Genomic DNA, 22823 nt, shown 5'->3' on the forward strand with positions numbered 1-22823 from the left:
TCTTCTTCCCAGCACCCGCTGCTCTAGCGACGGCTCGATGGAGGCAGGGCTAACGCAGGCAAGGTAAGGTGAGGAAGGGCGAGACTCTTCGAGTATTTATGCAGGGGGAAGGCGAAACGAACGGGTGATGAAATCGGGGAAGTTTCCCCCCGATCCTTCGCGGTTAACCATGAGCCGATTTTGCCGCCCACGCGCCCACTTCTTTCTCATTAATTGCGGGAACAGTTATGTCCCATCCACCACGTCATGCTCAGCCACTACGGCAGTAGGCGTCATTTTGCCTCCCCAGGAAACCGCCTCAAAAGGCGCGCCACCCGTTGCTGAGCCAATGGGAAAGGCATTCCCCCCGGCCTATTCCTTTTAGATGAAGGAACCAGGCTCTGAGCCTATTACGGTCCAAGGGTTCGAAGACTGGGCCCCAAGGGGTTTCGACAACCGCTCTAGGACAACAGAGTCAGGGACGACCGTGGGTGAGCCTATACGGGGCTAAGGCCCAAGCAAGCGAAACGCTTGGGACGCCCTAAGTCGTGTCCGAGACCGGCAGGGGAGTCTCCGAATGGGATCCCACCGTAGGGAGGCATCGAGCCACCGAGGCCCAGCGAACGGCCTCGACACCCACTAGAGAAACCCTCTGGTACTCTTGGAGTGTGTCTCCGGACCGCTAGCCGACCCTTAGCGAACGGGGTTCGGGCCTCCACTCGGACTACCCGATAACAGCTCACCGGAAGTGCCACCACTCGTACCCACCGAGGGTAGCGAGGCACATTCCACCCCTCCTTCCGAGCAAAAAGGAAGCGTGAGGGTCGTACAAAAAGTCAGGGGAACCCCTGACGGCCTTCTCGCTCTATGCAGAGGCTAAGGGGCTCTTCCTGCAACCTTGCCGAGACCCAGCGACCCCAGCTCGCACTCAAAGGGGCTCGGCAAAATAAACCCTCCTTCTGAGCGAAAAGGAAGCGTGAGGGTCGTACAAAAAGACAGGGGAGCTCCTTACGGCCCTCTCGCCCCGTGCAGAGGCTAGGGGGCTCTTCCTGCAGATATGCCGAGACCCCGCGACCCAGGCTCACGCCCAAAGGGGCCTCGACAAACAAACCCTCACGCGCGAGGGGCGTATAAAAAGCCAGGGAAGCTCCCAATGGCCCTCTCGCTCCGTGCAGAGGCTAGGGGCTCTTCCTGCAACCATGCCGAGACCCAGCGGCTCAGGCTCACATTCGAATGGGCTCGACAAACAAACCCTCCGTCCGAACGAAAAGGACATGTGAGGGTCGAATAAAAAAGCCAGGGGACCCCTGATCGCCCTCTTGCTCCGGGCGGAGGCTCGGGGGCTCTTCCTGCACCCAAGACAAAGACAAACAGTCTAAGTCCGCGCTAGAAGTTTCGTTACAAATACGATAAAGGGCATCAAGCCCGTTATGGTCTAGGGGTTCGAAGGCTGGGCCCCTAGAGGTTTCGACAGCTGCCCTAGGGCAACAGAGTCAGGGACGACTTTAGGGTGAGCCTACGAATGGCCGAGGCCCGAGCGAACAATCGCTCGAGGCGTCCTAAGTCGTGTCCGAGACCGGCAGGGAAGTCTCCGAATGGGATCCCACCGTAGGGAGACACCGAGCCATCGAGGCCCAGCGAACGGCCTCGGCACCCACTAGAGAAACCCTCCGGTACTCTTGAAGTGTGTCTCTGGACCGCTAGCCATCCCCTAGCGAACGGGGCACGGGCCTCCACTTGGACTCACTAGATAACAGCTCACCGGAAGTGCCCACGCTCGTGCCCATCGAGGGTAGCCTAGCACATTCCACCCCTCCTTTCAAGCAAAAAGGAAGTGTGAGGGTCGTACCAAAAGCCAGGGGGACCCCTGACGGACCTCTCGCTCCGTGCGGAGGCTAGAGGGCTTTTCCTGCAACCTCGCCGAGACCCCCGCGACCCGAACTTGCACTTGTGGGCTCGGCAAATACGATAAAAACTCCTCACTCGAACACAAAAACGAAAAAGCCCCTGGAGGAGTAACTCCACTCCTCTAGGGCCTCGGGGGCTACACCCGGCGGGTGCGCTCGCGTGCACCCACCAAAACCTCAAGAAACAAAACCCAATTCCTATGGGAGCGGCTATAAACCAAGCCTCACAAACCCTTAGGGAGAGTGCACGCACTCCCCCGGAGGCTCGGGGGCTACTGTCGGGTACCATAGAACGGGGTACCCCGAGCGTACATCAAAAGGGTCACTTAAGTCCCATCAAAAAACAAAGCTAGAAGGTAAGCCGTGGGCTCCTCACCGGCCACGTCCGAGCCCACCAGGCTCTCCGCCTCGCCTCAAGCCTCGCACAGGAGGTCTCGGCGTCCTGGCGCAATCTCCGCCTCGCGCGAGGCCTCTCACGGAAGGCCTCGGTAAGGAATGCAATCTCCGCCTCGCGTGAGGCCTCTCACGGAAGGCCTCGGCAAGGAGTCCGATCTCCGTCTCGCACGAGGCCTCATTCTCCGTATCGCGCGAGGCCAACTTATCCATAGCCCATAACCCACGCCTCGGCCGGTCTTCCCGACAGCACGTCATGTCCCATTAATACGTCAACCACTCCCGCAATCTCAGCCGGACGATGGCTCGACACCGCAGAATGGCCGACGGGACATGAGGTCGCATCAGCGCCATACCGGCTGGGACAGGGCACGGCGGGGATTACCGACCACTATGTTCTGACGCTGTGCCCACGATCAGTGCCCACACTACACTGTGCCCCGCGATCCCTGCCTCGAAAACAACACTACACGTACAGCTTGGCCCGGGTCATCGCCGCCTCCGAGCCAGCGCACCAGATCAGCCGACCTCTCAGGGCCTCGGCACTGTGCACCAAGGTCTCGGCTATCTTGGGATTCATGTCCGCCGAGACCCCCCACTGCGGTGCAGCCTCGGCACCGACCGAGCCTCGACCTCGCGCACAGTCAGTCCACAGCGGCTCGCACGTTCACCGCCGCACCCACTCCGAGGCAGTCCCGGAGCTCCCATGACGCATAGGATCGGATGTGACCAGCACGCCGCCCCAGTGCTCCAAGGACGGACCACTCCGATGACCACGCCGCCACAGGGCTCGGACGTGCCACCTCTGTTTGCACGACGCCGTATAGTTAGCATATGTATTGTCCTTGTCCTCCCTTCAACTATAAAAAGAGAGGACTTGGGCCATTTAGGACGGACGAAGAAGAACACCCGGTAACACACACACTTCCTAGCTGCCTAAGAGCAACGTCTCAAGCAGCCCACACGACACCTCGCCGAGACCTGGGACTAGCTCCCTCTCTCACCTAGCTTGTAACCCCCTACTACAAGCACTTCGGTGCAAGGAATACAAGATCGATCTCTCAGACTGGACGTAGGGCATCGATTGCCTGAACCAGTATAAATCTTGTGTCTCTTTGCATCACCATCCGGGACTAGGGGCACGCAGTTCACATTTACTGGTTGGTTGAGGACCCCCCCCGGTCCGAAACACCGACATGCAGGGTACGAGCCGTACGCACCGTCGATGCGACCATACCGACGTTGGCTACACTCCCAATGTGTTGCCAACAAATCTGAAGAGACAGAGACGTCCGAGGGATCCTTACACTCCTGGGTCTTAGTTTGTTTAGGTCAAACGAATATTGGCATCCGAAACTTGCGGGGTTATTTGGTTATGTTATGTCGAACTTATGTCAAAACAATGAATATATTATGTGGCAGCTTGTCAACTTGCTTCTTATTCGTTTCGTTGAGTCGCGGCAGCACTGCCGACGAGATTAAGTACCCTGCGTTCGGGAACCAGCAGTCCCGGCGTATCTGGACATCGGTGGCAATTTTTCGTAATTGATTAGTTAAAATGGTGCATAACCGTATTATGAAAGACGAAAAACTAATCATTGGCTTATCAAATTCTTTATTCGACCGTGAAAAAAACTCAACAAAATACGGGCGCGACGCGTTTCGATTCTACCATCCAGGTAGCCCGATCCGACGACAGGCGCAATGGCCAGGTGGTGTGGCTACTCGTGCGGTATGTTTGGTCCAGCCGCGCCACGCAACAGGGCGCGGCACTGCCGCGCCAGGGTCGGTGGCGTGGCATTGCCGCGTCATGGTCGGTGGCGCGGCAAGACCCGCCATGTCAGCGGCTCCCCCGGCCGGCCCACGTCACGTCAGCCCTGTGCCGCGCCACCATGGCGCGGCACAGGCATTTGGCCGCGCCAGTACAATAGGCACGGTAAAAAGTGTCAGTTAAAAAAAAACCGGACAATGTTATATTTAAAATTATATTCAAAAAAGAGTTAAAATTAAAAAAATATTCAGGTTATCGTTTTAGGGTGTCCAGAGCGGTTAGAACTGAAACGTATCGACATTCTGAAGGCATCAGAAAAGGGGGCATAATGAGTTGCAGGGTTCAGAAACCGAAATATATGCAAGTTGTAAGCTTCATTAAGTCCTAAAGTTCAATTGTAAATTGATTCAGTCTGAATCTTTATCTTTCGACAAAGTAAGTTTTAATTTAATAACTAATATAGGCTTTGTGTTGCAATAAAAGGAAAGGTGGGGAAAATGCAAAAGAAAGGTTCCATGACTCGGAATCAAACATCAGGCAAAAATCTCTCTTGTTTACATGGTTTTATTTATCTACTTGTAAAATAAGAACGATAATGCTAGCACACAGGAGTCCGTCCACGCGTGTTCTATCCAGACGGCTCGTTCTCAGGTCTGCCCAACGATCGGGCCCAACAAGCCTCCTCCGCTTCACCTTCAGTATGATGTGGTTTTTCCAAAAAATAAAAAACATAGCGACATTTTCTTTCCCCACTGCCGCACGCATGCAACCGTTGCGGGCGTATCCACCGCCTGCCCGCCTGCCGCTGGCCTTCTCCAGCCACGGCCTTCATGTCCAGACGCCGCGCGCCCATCCCACGCCGGTCGCTCCCGCTCGTCGCGCTCGCCCATCCCGCACCGCTCGCTCCCGCCCGTAGCGCTCGCCCATCCCGCGCCGCTCGCTCCCGCCCGTCGCGCGCGCCGTCCACCTGACCGAGCCAAGCCCGGTGCTGCTAGCGATGGTGGTGGTGGTGGTGGTGGTGGTGGTGGTGCTCGCACGGCGCCGGCTCCGACCCCGACGGCTAAAATTGCCTGGCCCCGGGCTCCTCTATGTTGCAAGCGCATGTTTCAAGTATTCCAGATGTTTCGTAGGTATGTTTCAAGTGTTTCATGCGAATGTTGTAAAAGTAGATCGGAATGTTGCATATATTACAATGATTGTATACTAATGTTGCAAGTGTCTGTTCCCAATGTTTCATCTGTTTTTTTCAGACGTATGTTACAATTATCTAGATGTTGCATATGTTTCACACATACGTTGCAAGTATTTTTATCTGTAGTTGTATATGTTTGCAATTATTTTTCATGTGTTTTTGCATATGTTTCTGACGCATGTTTCGAATGTTTTCGTTGTTTCGTACGTATTTTGCAAATTTAGATGTTTCAAAAGTAGACCGAGGGTGTTGTGCATGTTACAATATGAGACACCTGCTGCAGCTGCCGGGACGCCGTGCATGGAGGGGAGCGACGTATTAGGCGTGGAGGCGCGCTAGAAGTAGGGAGGTGTGAGAGAGTGGCGCGGCGGGCCCTCCTGTGCGTGCAGAAGGCGCTGGCGTCCGAACGCGTGTGTCCACCCAGACTTGGGACGGTAGTGCTATCGAAGTAAGAAATCAGATGGTTTTGTGCGAAATGAGACGGCGCCGCGCCGACGGTCGTCTGTTTTGATGGCCAAGCGCATGGCACTGGCAGCACTACTACAAGGAGTATGCTTGCGGCGCTGCAACCTGCGTCCGCGGCTCCGCGCTTGTGTGCCAGCAGGTCGCAGGTGACAGGGCGCAGGACTCCCAGCAATGTTTTCCTTCCCTGTTACTACTGTTCATGGTTTTGTGCTAGTATGTAGTGACAATTCCGGCCCCCCCCCCCCCCCCCCCTTCCAGAGTTCCAGTGGCCTTCTTGTATGATTGAGATTTTTCTTTTGCTTTTGAGATCTGAACTGACTGATTAGCTTGTTGTGTTGAGGCCTTGTTTAGATCACCTCCAAATTTCAAGTTTTTTCACTCTCTCTTCATCACATCAATTTTTGGACGCATGCATGGAGCATTAAATGTAGATAAAAAAAACTAATTGCACAATTTGGTTGTAAATCACGAGACGAATCTTTTGAGCCTAGTTAGTCCATGATCGGACAAAGTTTATCAAATACAAACGAAACGTGCTACAGTGTCCAGATTGCAAAAATTTACAATCTAAACAAGGCCTGAATTTGCTTTGCTGTGTGATGTGAGGACTAGCTAGGATCATAGCGTTGGGTTTTCCATTTTGAGATAGTTTAGTATTATTTTTGCCTGTACGACTAAATCTAGCGGATTATTCCCATGCATCTTTTGGATATGTTGTTCTCACCCCTTTCTATTATTTCTTAATATACATACACAGGAAAGAAATTAGGTTCAGAATACTGCACGTATCCAACACACAGCATATTCTTTCAGTAACGATCTTTTATTATTTCGCGGTGTAGAGAAACATAAAATAGTATTATTCTAATTATAATCCTATTCCACACGGCATATTCTGACCAATAGGTCATGTTCGTTTCTCTTCTAATTCGTCTTTTTCAACTTGTTTTTTCAATTGGAACCATATTTTTTTCTTAGAACAAATCAACTATAATAGTATTTCGACTCGTTTTTTCAACGAACGACCTGTGACAAACATATACATCTTTGAATCGCATTGAAACACAACATCAAGAACGATACATAGCGAATTCCAATGCCACCGACAGAAGTATACACATGCATTAATGTTTCTTCCAGTGATCCGTCAGATGACGCCGACGTCAAGGAGCAACGAGTAGAAAATAAGGCCCTCCACAATGGCGGAGCGGTGCTAAAGAAAAAAGCGGGTCCCACGACTGGTATTTGGCATGGCTTTGAAATCCCACAGCGTGTAAGCATTGCAAGCATCGCTTAAAAAGGTACAGCAGGCCAGTGTAGTAATCAAATCAATGTACTTCAGCTCATCAGGCATGCCATTGCAAGTTGGGACCAGCAGTAAAAATATACTTCTTTAATAGATGGCACGAAGATGGAACCGGAGCAGCTACTTGCTCCGCTCCGCATTTGGCTAGCGTTGGCACCGGTCGTTGCAGTGTGTGGAGTCACTCTTGAACAATCTCTCTCTTCTTTTAGCACTACTTAAGCTATACATTGTGGAGGGCCTAAGGACTTGCTAGCGTCCCAACATTCGGAGCACGTTTAGTTCCGGGATTTAGGAATAGCAAAATAATTAATGTGTTACTGTAGTGTTCGTTTGTATTTGTGAATTATTGTCTAAACATTGACTAATTAGGCTCAAAAAATTCGACTCGTAAAGTACAACCAAACTGTGCAATTAGTTTTTTATTTCGTCTACATTTAGTACTCCATGCATGTATGGCAAGTTTGATGTGACGGGGAATCTTCTTTTTGTATAGTGCCAAATTCAGGAGTTTGGTGGGAAGTAAACATGGCCTCGATCCGAGGCGTTAGCGTCCGATGATGCTAGCGCAGAAGCGAGCGAGCACCCTAGCAACGTCGGACTTTCGAGCAAGCACCCAGCAACGGGCCCACACCGCTAGACCGCGCGTGATGACCGCTCGCGCCCTCTCTGGCTTCCCACACGCAACACCAGGTCTACTTTTAAAACATCCAGATACAACACTTACAACAACAAAAAAACAGATGAAATACTTGAAACATGCGTCTGAAACACTTACAAAAACATCTGAAAAACACTTGAAAACCATTGTAGGCATACGCAACATCGAGATAAAACACTTAAAACATATGTATGAAACATATGCAACATCTAAATAAACACACTTGTAATGTACGTCTGAAAAATAGATGAAACATTAGAAACAGACGCTTGCATACAACTATTGCAACATATGCAACAATTCGATCCACTTTTGCAACATTCGTATGAAACATTTTAAATATAGGCTTGCAACGTGTCTGAAAACGCCTGAAACACAGCGTCGCTGGCGGCCACGGCCTACCTGTGAGGGGGGAACTGCTATGGCGTAGGCCTCCCCTTTCTGCCGACTACGCGAGATGGAGGGGAGCACAGGCGCAGGCGAGGTGGATGGGGGTGCGGCGCTAGATGGTGGCGCGATGCGGGCGCGCAGAGCAACGCGGGTGCGGAGCCACCGCGCTGAAGAAGGCCGTGGCGGGCGGCCCCTGCGATGGAGAAGCGAGCGGCGCTGTTTTTTTTTTTTTTTTTTTTTTTTTTTTGAGAATCCGTGCAGCAGCGACGGCCATGGGCTGCAGCCCAAAATTTGGGTTCGTGCTCTGAAAGACGAAGGAGAAAGCTGTTGCGTTCGTTCTCTGGAAGACGAAGGGGAAAGGATAGCTGAGAGGATGATATGCGAGCCCCGCAAGAATGGCCGGGTGATGTCAATTCAATGGGAGTACAGGAGGATTAAGGTCTGTGTATCCGTCCGATACTCTGGAAAAGCGTCAGACGTTCAGATCAAAGCATTTCCGTAGAAAATTCGTCTAAAATTGCCACACACACAAAAAACTGTTTATTCCTTTCGAAACAGTGTCGTGGTAAGCTTTACATGAATATCCCAGAACTCCGAAGTGTATGTCGTTGCATTTCCCAAAGTCTTTAGTACAGCACAATGTCAGTGGTCAGTTGATCAATGCTCGAAGAATGTTCAGTCTCCCTGCATACTTTGTCCAAATATATATTCGTTGTATCACAATGTCATCTGGTGAAATCATTAGACCAAATAGCAGATCCTCTCACATACTCAGCTGACAAGTTTTACAGCTTCTGTTCCCGAAACAAGTATATCTTCAACGAATGGAATGGTCTTCCATACTTTCAATCCTAGTGGCAGTCTACCATTTTCTGAATCTGCGACATGTCAACAATGTGTGACTGAAAGAACAGGATGACAGGGCAATTTCTCTGCAAAATGAAATATTCCAATTACAAACCTGAACTTGTTGAGTCATCCTCTATACAGATTGCCATGCAATGAGAGCTATTTAGGTCAGCAAGTGCAAATTGCCAATTCTCGGACAGACAGTCACAGCTAGAGTCAGAACCGTTGGATACTTTTGGTGCCTGGAAACTCCAAAGGATTGAAGACAAATCAGAATTTTTCTTGCTTTCTCAGGCAACAAGACATAATTAAGTCGTGTTTTTGGAGTAGTTGAGCTTGTAAGTGTGGCTACATAAGAACATGATACTTTTGCTTCGAAAAATTTTACAACACCAACCAACAGTCAGGAAAAAGACAAGCATACACAAAGGATCCAGAGAAGAGGTTTTTCAGTGTGTGACCAAGAGTAAAAAGGAATCCATAGAAATTTGTTAGTACTTGGGGACCAGTCCACTGAAAATTACACTGATCAATTCCCTAAATTCATGCAAGTAGTATAAGAATCCCCTTCAGACCAAAGGTAAACAATATTGGTTTATACTAGATTTCTAGTCCCTACGTACCTCAAATGTTGGAAATTATATAGCCTATCTTAGCAAACCCTTAAAACCTTGAGAACCCGCCCCCCCCCCCCCCCCCCCCCCCCCCCCCCCCCCCTCCTAAATCCCCATGCTGGCATGGTAGCACTCTTCCTGAAAGGCCACAGGAAATATAGTTTTGGCTGCGAATTATGTTAATATGCATAGCAAATATAGTTTTGGACAGTCCCCTTGCATGTGGCACACATCAAAGATGACAAGCATGAGTGCAAAGAGGGAAAACAGCATACCACAGAAATTTGGATTCTGTTATTTGCTGCCAATATGATCGAGAATTTGTTGAAAGGAGCGCCTGAAAACCCCCTTCCAAGAGCTTTTACATATGCTTCCTACAAAATTAAGCACACCAATGATACATGTAAGCAAAATTGTTATTGCAACTTGTAAGTCTCTGATTTAGGAAGGAAATGTTGACTAAGAAATCCGATGAGGATTTAAATGAATTAGATCAGAGGTGTATGATAAGGTGTGATCCTTCATAAATAACTCATGAAATTCCCTTCCATGCTACCCTCATGTCTCCTTGGTCCTAGTACGCTTTAAGTGGTAGGTGACTAGTTCAGCTAAGAATCTTAAACTTTGCATAAGAAAAGTACCACTGATCAGTGTTCTGAATAATGGTAATACAAAAAACACAAATCAATTGCTTAAGAAAGTCCACTAACTTTAAGAGTCCATAGTTTTATGAACTCCTTTTGCTGACCATCAGGATCTGGAATTTTAGCTAGATAATCAATTTCAGATGGGGTGAAATAACGGCGAGCAAGAGATAAAATATTCTTGGCTGTCTTTCGTTTCTTGTCTTCAACGTCAATGCCAATCTGAGATAGACAAAAAAAAAAACAGTAATATTGATTGCATAAGTTTAAAGGCTTTGTTGTTGTTGTATTGATTGCATAAGTTCCACAGCAACAGAAGTATGGATATTTCTGGTTCTCTAATTCAGAAGCCAATAATAAAAAAGAACATACAGGAGTATCCATGGTTATGCCACAGGCAATCAAAGAAGATGTGTGTGAAATATTGAAATGCAAAGGCCGTTCCATCCTGCTGTCATCAGATCGCCACAGTATCTGTTTAAGCATGGCAGCAAACAAAAGCAACTTGGGCTTAAAACTGCAGAAAAAGTGTACTGTAAAGCTTAGCTTCTAATCTCTTACCTCAGGTTTGCCAAACTTGTTTTTCTTAAACTGAAATGATCTTGGATCGACTTTGCAATCTGTATCTAGTCTAGTCAAAACAAATCAGCAGCAACCATATCAGTAATCCTATAGTAATATACAACATATACAAAACAATAGTAACAAGACTATACTACTAATAAGGTAAAGTGCCAAGCTCAAACACTTAGTGCATTTAAACTTCCATGAGGCAGGTTTAATGGCAGAATGGTGGTACCAATTCCACTATTTTTAGGGCTGCTAATTTGATGCACTGCATTCTTTGTATTATTCTGGAAAGTTGGTATATGAATTAGAGAACCAGTGAAATTTGCATTTCTCCCCCCACACAGGAACATTGTCCAGATAACCTCCTAAACTAATTTTGTGTTCAAGTGACCCTCCATATATTTCAGTTGGTCAAACCCACCCCTTAATAAGATTTGTCTTTTTTGTTTCTCCATGTACAAGTTGAGTTTTAAGTTTAAATTTTGTAGGGTGATAGAGAATATCATAAGTTTTAAGTTTAATTTTTTTAATATAAGTTATGATGTTCTCACTCTACAAATTTGAACTTAAAACTCAAATTGTACATGGAGAAACAAGAAATACAAATCTTATTAAGGGGTGGACTGAACCAATTGAAGTGCCCAGAGGGGTAGATTGAACACAAAATTACTTTAGGGGGGTATCCGGAGAACTTTCCTGTGCAGAGGGAGTAATTTGGACTTTTTTCCTTTCAGGAATATGTATCAAGAGAATGGGAATATGATAGTACCTCCTACACTGTTACTAGAGACACGAACCATTCATGATCAATCCAATTATTTGTACATGGTTTATCATGAGTTGCATGTATATACAATAAAGATAAATGAGCAAATAAAGGTACCATATAGAAGCCAAACTTAGCATGCATCAAGTAATAATGCACCCCCCTAACCCCCCCCCCCCCCCCAATCACCACACACACACACACACCCCAAAGACAGATAGTTTTCCATGTCATTATGAATAACAAGTTCACAACAACATAGCCCAAAATTTACTGAACACTGGTACCACTACCATGGGCAAAATTGTATATCCTTTGATCAAAACTGATATACAGTAAATCTAGTAGTTTATTTAATACTTTAAGAAACCATAATAGCAAAACTACATAACAATTACTAAATGATAGTATTACACATGAAAATTAAAATGAGCTGCAATATTAAATTCAATAATTAGTAGATTGTTTCGTACATCTCGAGAGGGTGGTGCGCACCAGTGCACGGGACAGCACAGCACCTTTCTGCAACTTTTCCCCATTCATAGACAAAGCATTCTTCCTTTCAGAAGGGGAAAGGAGCTCCGTGTACATCTTCAGTAGGGAGGCATCATTCAACTCATCAGGCAAAAGATACCAAACATGCACCTCTCTGCGACAAATTAAGTCATAATTAGTGTACTCAATGCCTTGATGCGCCACATCACAATTACAAGAAAAGGATAATTAACTGTTTTTAAGTGCAAAGCGCATGAATTATATTCTTGTAAATTCCAGCATTTAGCCCAACTCGGAGAAAAACTTCAACCAATACCATCTCTAACTAATTTCTTGCGTTTATTTGTTTGTGCCAACAAATGTGTAGTTTTGGTATCATTTGATCTTGTAAAGGCAGGTGCATTGTTTATCTTACAAGCACTAGTTAGCACCATAATTTGATGGAGAAATGTGCATAATCCAAGAAGCAGAAGGTTCTAAGTTACAGGACCCTTATCATACATGATGTGTTGTTAGTCATTAGCCACAGCATACTTGATTACTTTGAATTATCTCGGTTCCAGTTCTTTTTTTCATCCTGCGAGACATAATAAGACTATTGAGGTATACTCCAGCTATCGTGGCATCGACTAAGCACACTCCAGCTAATTACAGGAGGGACAACAATGCAGAAAAAAAAGAGAGAGAACATAACAAACAGTCAGGTGGAAAACATGATATGGTTCTAGTCCATTAGTCTGAAAGCTGTTTCGAAGGGAAAGACTACAAAGAGTTCTGAAGACTCAGCTTTAGTCATTTGGCATCATCGAATTCCCATTTTGTAACAATGCCAATTGCATACCGGCTTCCAAATGGCAATGTTAGGAAGCAAAATATTCACATTCATCCTGACAGCAAACTGCAGAAGCCAAACGGCTTGCACTGGCAAAAGGCAAGGGCAAGGGCGATAACTCAGCAAACCAAGGCGGATTCTGGGAGCTGGAAACAAACTCAGAATCCACCAGTGGCAACACTGAACCATCAAATAGTTGGTTCATCTCAAAATCAGACCAAAATGGACAGGGGTGGAACTTGTGGCCCATTTCGGACAAACGAGGAATTCCCCTACTCCGTGGATCACAGCACCTGTTGCAGCCTCTACGAAAGAATAGTGCCTGTCTGCCTGAATCCAGACCCCTAACAACCCCACGAGACATCTCAGCCTATTTCTCCATTCCCATGCCTATCCCTGAACATCGAAACCGTTGCTGTGCCAAACAATCACAGGATGAGAGAAGCTACGGACGGATGGAAGAGTGTGGGCGGTCAGGTACCTCCGAGACCGGAGCGGCGGCGGCGGCGGCGGCGGGAGCGAAGCGAAGAGGCGTCCGCCGGCGACCCCGGGCATCCGGGGAGCAGGAGACGGGGATGGCGGCGGCGGGAGCGGCATCGGGCGGCGGAGCAGGCGGTGGCGCATCCACGAGTCAGTCTTGTTTATAGCGTGCGGCGGCGGCCTGCAGGTGCGTGCGTCGGAGGGGGTCCAAGTCGAGTCGATACGAACGAGGCGCCGGTCGGCGAAACCGATGGGCTGCGGGCTGCCCCCGTCGATGGGGTCCAATCCCGGCTGCGTCCTTGCTGGCCCGTCGCCGTCGCCGTCGCCGTCGCCCGGAGTTTAACCAGGCGTGCCCACGGGCGCGGGCGGACCTGCGGGGATATTTAACTTTTACCGTAATAACGGACGTCACATCTACCGCTCTTGCTCATATATATTTATCATTGAGAGAGAAAATCCATAACTTTAAGCCACTTTTTCATTCGTGATAGGATGCATAGAGAAGTTAACGTGTTGGTGGGATGCGAAATGACTTTGTTGGCCCCATTTGCTCGAGAAATTTTGGAGGAATCTAGAGGAATTCGGATAAATCTGGAGGAATTTGTGAAAGGAAAACACTATTCCAGATAAAAAAAAAAGCGGATTAAGCCGGATTTAAAAATACGTAAACGGGGTCGTTATCCCTCGTCTATTTCTTCTCCGTCCTTCTCGTCCTCGTCGCTCGATAAAGATGCATCCCGACCTATGCGCCTCTTAGCTCCGCCTCCTTCCTCCCAGACGCGAGCAGCAGCAGATGAAGCCGGCGAGCGCGAGGTCTGGCACCACCCAGCTAGCAGCGTTGCTCCGATGACGAATGCGGGCACGAGATCCGCCGCACGTGGGCTCTGCCGCGGGCGCGGGCTCTACCGCGAGTGCGTCCCCATCCTCGGCGTGCCTCCCCCATGGTCGGTCGCGCGAGGTCCAGCTCATCCCCTTTCGGTCGCTGCTCCCTTATCCCCAGCGGCGCGCCCGAGGTCCGGCTCCTCCCCTTCTGGCCACGCGAGCTCCTAGGTCCGGCGAGGTGCCACCATGTTCATCGCCGGCGGGGGAAGCTGGCTCGCCGGTACCGGTAGCAACCGCGCACGAAGAGACGCGGCGCAGCTTCGTTTGTGGCCGGGGATGCGCGTCCTCCACCGGCGACGAAGCAGAAGAGCACGAGCACGAGGAGGCACGGTGTTGCCATGTTCGTCGCCGGCGTCGAGGAGGTCGTGCTCCTGCGCGTGCTCCCGGTGCCGCCATATTCGTCGCTGACGTCGGGCGCGGCCGTGGACCTACAGGCCGTGGCCTCCACTGTCTCGCCCCCAATTTTCCGTATGTCCTGTCAGCCGCCGTCATGAACCCCATCATCGGCCATGGTCGGAGCTCGAGCTAGGAAGGGATAGAGATAGAAGAAATAAATGAGAGACAAAAATGTCATTTTTCGTGACCAGTCTATGCTGTCATGTCGAGTTGGCGTGCCACGTCAGCGAAAATGACAAGAATATATCAAATGTTCTCTTTCGATGGTAAATATGTAGGAGTAATTTTAAAAGTGCTGTCTCAACGATAAAAAGTTAAATATCCTGGATCTGCGCGGCGCCGGCGCGACCGGGTGGATGCTCGGCTCGGCTGTAAAAAAAGCAAAAAAAAATCAAGGTCGTCTCGGCTCGTAAAAAAGCTTCAGCTCGCGAGCTCGACGTACGGACGTACCTGGTGGGAAAAGGATAGGGTGACCATCCACGTGGTGCGGACTGCTCGGCTGGCACGTGGGCCACCGCATCAATTTTAACCGTACGCATGCTCCACACGTGAGGTGCACATCCATACCGTGTTTTCGTGCGGGGGAGGAGCTTGGCTTGTAGGTTAGCGATGTCATTTGCATGGTGTTTTGTACTTATTAGGCACGTCCTATCCGGGTGATTACACTTTGGTCATGATTGCACTTAGCTTGTTAAGCTCTCGATCTAGCTCCGGCTGGCTGAAACACTGGCTCAGCTTATTGAGAAAACGCAATGAGCCGAGACTGATATGTACGACCAACTTTGCTCCGAGTCTATACGTGTTTGAGCTCGAGCAAACTTGCACGCGTGGATAGTCCACAACTAAGCCCGGGCCTTGTTTAGATGCCATCTAAATTCTAAGTTTTTTCACTCTTTCTCCATCATATCAATTTTTAGCCGTTTACATGGAGTATTAAATGTATGTAAAAAAAATAACTAATTACACAGTTTAGTTAGAAATCACGAGATGAATCTTTTGAGCACGATTGGACAATATTTACCAAATAAGACGAAAGTGGTACTATTCATCGGGTTCAAAAAATTTGCAAAGTGAACAAGGCCCCGGTTCGTTTTGCTGAAATTTGGCTAATGCTGCTACTTATGCTGATTTATTATGAGAGAAAAATATTGTTCCTTCGCTGAAATATACTATAAAAAACAAGACGTAATTTAATTATCTTTTCTTTGGCATTATGTTACTTTTACCAAGCTCATAGATTCTAGGAGTACTAGAAGTTTCTTCGAGATAATTATGTTTTCATGTACTCCCACCGGACCAAATCATAAGTCATTCTAAGAATTTTAGAGAGTCAGAGTATATCAAGTTTAACCAAAGTTATAGAAAAATTACAAAGATTTATGACATTAAATAGGTATTATTGTGAAAATATAATTAATGAAAAATCTAATAATGCTTAGTTGGTATCATAAATATTATGATCTTATCCTATAAATTTTGTTAAACTTTAGATGTTTTGACTCTTCAAGAAAGTTGAAATGACTTATAGGCCTTGTTCGGCTTACCCTATATTCGACTTGTTTTTTCAGCCGGAACAGTATTTTTCTCTCACAATAATTCAGCCAGAACAGTGTTTTCAGCCAGTTTCAGCCAAGATTCAGCAAGCCGAACGATGCCATAATTTAGGATGGATGGAGTAAAAGATATTGCCCCATTCTAAATTATAAAGACATTTTGTTTTTTCTAAATACGTACAGATTTTGTTATGTGCTTAAATATGCACTATATCGAGATACATAATAAACATAATATATCTAGAAAATTAAAACGTCTTATAACTTGAGATGAATGAAGTAGAGGATAACCTTAAAACAAGAAACGTATGATTTGTAAAGCAATGCATTAGTTTTAGAGCCTTCCGAACTTGTGTCCAACACTTTTTATCATGTTCATGTGCATAGTACCATAAGGTTCATTATTTATGTGGGGGTTGGGGGTTAACATTAGTGGCAAAGTTTCCATCTTCGTGGATTAGCCTCCCTATATATAGTTTCCCTTTTTGAAAGCAATAACACTCCCTCCTTGCATTGGTCTGACATCTTTCGTTCCCATATCATGAATCCACTAGACGAACAAGACCTAGAGAAAATCCGATAGCGATATTGTGCTCATCACGATTCATTGGTACTTCATTTTGTTGCGTCTATTTATTGTTATATATACGGCCGTGTCTTTTTTTTCTTTTTGTCCTAAATGTTGTCCTATTTCTGCCATGGCAAAAAAAAAGGCCAACGAAGAGGTTGCGTGTCGAATTGACGACCATGTGCCCGGTGGTGACATGGTGTGACAAAAGAAGAAAAGGCCACACCTATGTTTGTGCCTATTCCAAAAGATGACAAATGATGCTTTTGTAGTGAATTGTTGTCTCTCGTATTATTGTTAGCACTTGGTTGACCTCCTCCGATGCGAACAAGTTTAGGATTGATGAATGTGTTAGTTTTCTTTTACGAACCAATTTGAGAAAGTGCTAATTACACTAAATAGAGAGAAGAGCATGACAACCCCCCCCCCCCCCCGTGACGATAATTGTACCAGTGTTGGGGGATTAGAGCTCTAAACTTCCTAGCATATGTAAGAATCCACATTCTACACTCTCAATCTTTCACAAAGTGTGCATCAGCCAAGAGCTTCTTTGTTTCCAATATTTTTTTTGGTTTTGTTCATGTATAGTCTCCCGTGCAACCAACCAGACATGCTCTACTTTGGTTTACTAGTATGAGAGGCGGAGGTAAGGGCATGTTTGGCTGCCGCCACAGCTGTTGTCGTGCCACAAGCGCGACGAACAAAACGGCCACCCAACGATTATTGACATGCTGCGGCTCGCGATTTGCACTACCAGCTGCGGCGCGCGCCAAACTGCGCCAAACTACGGCGACGGCATTTGGCTCCCACGGCGCGCCGCACATTACGGACAAAACGGCCACCCAACGATTATTGCCATGCCGCGGCGCGTGATTTGCACTACCAGCTGCGGTGTGTGCCAAAACTACGCCAAAGTATGGTGGCGGCATTTGGCTCCCGCGGCGCGCCACACATTACAGACAAAACGACTGCTCGGTGATTATTGGCGTGCTATGGCACGCGATTTGTACTACCAGCTATGTCACGCACCAAAATTGCTCCAAATTGTGACAGTGGCATTTGGCTCCCGCGACGTGCCACATGTGCGGCGCGGCGGCTTGAGGCGTGGTTTGGAAGCCATCCTAACACGCCCTAAGTACGTTAAAAGCTCTAGTTTGGTTTTGATGAATTGATGAGACCCTAAGTGCTAACCTAGTTTATCAAAGTGATTATGAGATAGATAGCATTACTCCAAGTGGTGAAGCAAATGAAGATCATGACATGATGATGGTAATTCCATGGTGATGATCAAGTGCTTGGACTTGAAAAAGAAGAAAGAAATGCAAAAGGCTCAAGGCAAAGGTATAAATGGTAGGAGCCTTTTTGGTTTAGTGATCGAGACACTTAGCGAGTGTGATCATATTTAGGTTCGATAGCCGTACTATTAAGAGGGGTGAAACTCGTATCGAAATGCAATTATCAAAGTGCCACTAGATGCTCTAACTCACTGCATATGCATTTAGAATCTAGTGGAGTGCTAACACCCTTGAAAATGTTTATGAAAATATGCTAACACACATACACAAAGGTGATACACATTGTGTTTAGCACTTGGAAGGGTAAGAAACTTCACTGGCGTCCTGTACAGAAAAGACAGGGTTTCACAGAGTGGACCAGACGCTGGCCTCGACTGGACCAGCGCGTCCAGTCAGTGGAAGCAGTGAAGACGCAGGCGTCGGTCTTTGATTAGACGCTGGCTGGCTGTGTCCGGTCCTGCTGACATATCAGTGCATAGAGGAAACGATGAGTGATCGGACACTGGGTGAGTCTGGTCGAGCATGACCGGACGCGTCCGGCCGCGAGTGGAGGCTTACTGGAAATAACTGGACACTGGGGTCCTTCATCTAGTCATGATCAAACTGATGCATCTGGTCGTAGCTGGAACCTTACTGGAAGTGATAGGACGCTGGGATCCAGCGTCTAGTCGTGGTACTGTGCTATGTCCAGTCATCACTTGACCATTGGGATCGGACGCTTAGTATTTGAAGAGAGGGATGACATGGCAGCCATCTGTTGACCGGATGCTGGCAGGGTGCATCCGATCGATCTGACCGGAGCGTCCGGTCACCCCGAGTTATTCCCAGTGAAGGGGTACAATGGCTCTATTTCGTGGGGGCTTCTATTTAAGCCCCATTGCTGGCTCTAGCTCACTCTCTTGGCCATTTGCATTGACATAGCAACCTTGTGAGCTTAGCCAAAGCCCTCCCACTCATCTTCATCATTGATTCATCATCTTTATGAGATTGGGAGAGAATCCAAGTGTGTTGCTTGAGTGTTTGCATCTAGAGGCACTTGGTGTTCGTGTTTCGTTGTGGGATTCGCTTGTTATTCTTGGTGGTTGCCGCCACCTAGATGGTTTGGAGCAGCGAGGATCATCGAGTGGAGGTTGGTGATTGTCTCCCGCTTCGATCGTGGTGATTGTGAGGGGTTCTTGACCTTTTCCTGGTGGAGAGCCAAAAGGTACTCTAGTGAATTGCTCGTGGCTTATGTGATCCTCATCTTGTGTTGGTTGTGCGGCACCCTATTGAGGGTTTGGTGTGTGATGCCAATTAGCGCGTGAACCTCTAAGTGAGTGAATCACCACAATGAGGACTAGCTTGCCGGCAAGCAAGTGAACCTCGACAAAAAATTATTGTGTCGTTATTTAATTCCGAGGTGATTGGTCTTCATTGGTATTCATTCTTGTGATTGATTAGCTCTTTCCTCGACACAGCGGTATAATCATCTTACTCACTCTCTTTACATTACCACAAACTAGTTGTCAAGCTCTTTAGTGTAGCTAGTTGTGAGAGCTTGTTAGTTTGGTTAGTGTGGCTCTTTAGTTAGCATTTGAGAGAGCGCTAACTTAGTGTAGTGATATAGCTATTGTGTGGATAGAAATTATATAAACTAGAATTGTGATAGGTGGCTTACAATTTTAGTAGGCTAGCGCAACACTTGCTTCGCCTCATAATTGTCTATCCGGTTTGCTAAGTGTTATTGTAGAAATTTTTAATAGGCTATTCGCCCCCCTCTAGCCATTAGGACCTTTCATACGTAACTATGGATACACATATAATGTATATATAAACATTTGATTAAGTTTATACATCCGTAAGACAAACACGTACTACCTTTTTTAATTTGCTCCAGCTTCTCCTTTGCCGCTTATGACAAAATTGGGTGCAATGCATGTACTCTGCATCAATCGCTTTGGCTTCAAATTGGCGATGACAAATGTGATTTGATCTGTTCTCTATTGGACTGCCGATGCTTTGGCGTATAGGCGTGCCACCCATACCACATCCGAGCGAGTAGCGACGACATTGGATGGCCAGGATTGGATTACACGATAGTTAAAACCCTAACAACATGGAGCAGAGGGGAAGAAACTATGAACTCTGTTGAACCCCCATTCACCCCTTCAATTGCTTGTCGAAGCTTAGCAGAACCAAGCCATGCCACACATAGTCAATCTGCTGAACCTAAATACCTAGCTAGCCTAAACCCAATGAATAAGCATGTGGGTGTTGATAAGGAAGGGTTGTATATTGACCTTGGTCCCCAATACCTCCCATCTCTTCCCAATCCTCAAAGCCAAGGTGGGAGTAAAGAATGGGAAGGTGAGAGTTCTGGTGCTGATGAATCCTCTAAGATAGACTCTGAAGATGAATCCTCTAATGATGAAGTAGAAGACATAGATGATATGGTTAAAGATAGAGAGCCTGCACATATGTCTGATGTTGATTATGACAAGAAGGAACCTCCTATGTTAGTAGGAAATGTGTATTCAGACATGGATGCTTTTAAGATTGCTTTAGGTACTCATGCTGTTAAACTTGAGTTCAACTATGATATTGAGAAGAGTGATGCAGGGAGGTATAGGGTGAACTGCTCATAGGAGAGTGAGGGCTGCAGGTGGAGATTTCATGCCTCAACTCTAAGGGATGGGCACACTATTAAGGTAATGTGTTCGTACATTATTTTCATTGATTGCTCCCTATTTTTCTTGCATTGTATGGCTTGTAATAAGTGCATTACTTGACTATTTTGTAGGTGAAAAGGAACCCCTACCCTCATGAGTATCAGAGCACTAGGAGGCAAGGAATTTGTGTAGGGGTAACACAGTTTTGGTTATGTAATCAGGTGATTGATTGGCTAAAGGAAGATGGAACTCTAGGTGCAACAGAACTGCAAAGGATGTTGAAGGATGCACACAAAATTGTGGTGTCCTATAAGAGAGTGTATAAAGGTAAAAATCTTACCATGGATAAGATTTATGGGCCTTGGGGCAAAAGTTTTGATAACCTATATAGGTTTAAGGCCTAGTTAGAAGAATCAAGTCCTTGATCATTTTTTGTCATTAATAATCACACCATCAATAATAAGATCAGGTTCAATAGGCTATTCTTTGTACTAAAACCATGTGTTGATAGATTTCTTAGAGGTTGTAGACCATATCTTGTAGTAGATAACACATTTTTATCAGGAAGATTTAGGGGACAATTATGCATTGCTTGTGCAGTAGATGGGCTCAACTAGATGTATCCAGTAGCTGTTGGTGTAATTGATTTAGAAACCAATGAGAATTGGGTGTGGTTCATGGAGAGGTTGAAGAAAGCAAAAGGCACCCTAGAGGGCTTGACATTCTGCATAGATTGTGGCTAGACAGTCATGAATGGGGTTAGTGAAGTTTTTTCAAATGCTGAACATAGAGAGTGTATGTATCACTTAGTACAGAATTTTAAGAAGAGGTACAATGGGAAGATATTTGATGATCACTTGTGGGCTTCTTCATATTCATGGACCCTTTTTGGTGGTTGAGAAGCACTATCAAGTAATGGCTATAGCCAAACCTAAGGCAATGAAGTATCTGCAAGAAACTCACAAGAAACTTTGGACCAGGAGCCAGTACAGGACTGTTGGGTTTATAAACCTAGGGTCCCTCGTGGACTGGCATCCCAACAAAGGCTCAGCCCAACCAAACAACGTGTAACTCATGGGCCAGCCCAAATACCAAAACGATAGGCTAGAGGGGCGATCCAATCTCCGACTAGAAGGCCTGGCCAAGGAGGGATGGCACCCGCTTCCAACTCCAGCCCGCCTCTCTAACCAGAGCTCTCGCTTTGGTCTCCAGCCTACCTCCGGATGGCCTCTCTGACCAGAAGGCTTGGCCAAACATCGCTTCTGACTCTAACCCATGTCTCCGACCGGGGATACGCCAAACCCTTGATCACTGCTCTTCTCTGACTGGCACGATTAGAGCCGACTAGGACCAATCGACCGGGAACGCCCACTCGGTAAGGACCAGGAAACAGATAGAGAAGTTAAGGCAGGGCGCACAAGTTAAACTGCAATACCAGGGACCGTACCCTATACACCTGCAGAAACAGTACTCTATGACCTCTCTGACACGATAGAACCCAAGCAGTGTTGTAGGCGCTGACATTTTCCCCTACAGTATTATGGGCGCCATTAACTCTCATATGGTAAGGCTCTCCCACATGTCTCTGGGCATCGACAGTGTTGTGGGTGCTGGCATTTACCGTACCAGGCAAACATGGTAAAACCCCTTGCATGCCTCTAGGTATCAATAGTGTGGCAGGCATCGAGGTCTGCCATACCCAAAGAAGACAACACAACCTCCCACGTGCATCTGACATTCAATAGTATTGTGGGCACCTACCATCATCCTATACCCACCGCACATGGGCAACAAGGCTCAGTAGCATACGTACTCTCTCCCTCTCACTTGTAAGGCCATCCTCTTCATCTATAAAGGGGGATGCACTCTCTCTCAATAGGTAGATTGATTCAAATCGATCAAGTTCACTAGTACACAACAACAGAACCACTAGGTTCAAACCACGAGCACACGCTCGAACACTTAGCATATAGCGGAGCTCCCGTAGCTCTCGGTCCCTCTGACCAGAGTCTGACCGGACCTCTTGTACCCTCCATCTTTCTCCTTCTCATTTGTAACCCCACTACAAACTTCGAGAGCCTAAGCTCAGGAATAAAGTCATCGACCAACTCAAACTGGACGTAGGGCACGTTGCCTGAACTAGTATAAACCCTATGTCATTGAGTGCTAG

At 47.0% G+C, this 22823-nt stretch overlaps 1 protein-coding gene across 1 annotated transcript; it reads right to left on the reverse strand.

Moving 5' to 3' along the window:
* Window positions 1-8386: 8386 nt before the first annotated feature.
* On the reverse strand, window positions 8387-13693 carry LOC136509546 (uncharacterized). Its single transcript, XM_066504315.1, has 8 exons — window positions 13313-13693; window positions 11978-12153; window positions 10730-10794; window positions 10541-10642; window positions 10235-10390; window positions 9800-9898; window positions 9023-9152; window positions 8387-8939 (listed from the first exon to the last, which is right to left on the reverse strand). The coding sequence occupies exons 1-8, from the start codon at window positions 13453-13455 to the stop codon at window positions 8833-8835; spliced, it is 978 nt and encodes a 325-aa protein (XP_066360412.1). The 5' UTR covers window positions 13456-13693; the 3' UTR covers window positions 8387-8832.
* Window positions 13694-22823: the final 9130 nt, after the last annotated feature.

Source organism: Miscanthus floridulus, chromosome 1 (assembly GCF_019320115.1).
Source record: "Miscanthus floridulus cultivar M001 chromosome 1, ASM1932011v1, whole genome shotgun sequence".
NCBI classification, from domain to species: Eukaryota; Viridiplantae; Streptophyta; class Magnoliopsida; order Poales; family Poaceae; genus Miscanthus; species Miscanthus floridulus.

Bases quoted from the DNA above. Each gene is read 5' to 3' on its own strand.
- LOC136509546 (XM_066504315.1), bottom strand. From the start codon at position 13,455: ATGCGCCACCGCCTGCTCCGCCGCCCGATGCCGCTCCCGCCGCCGCCA. The intron at 9,899-10,234 runs GTTAGTGGACTT...TTAATTTTGTAG, and splicing joins TAAAACTATGGACTCTTAAA to GAAGCATATGTAAAAGCTCT. The intron at 9,153-9,799 runs GTATGCTGTTTT...TGGAGTTTCCAG, and splicing joins ACAGAATCCAAATTTCTGTG to GCACCAAAAGTATCCAACGG.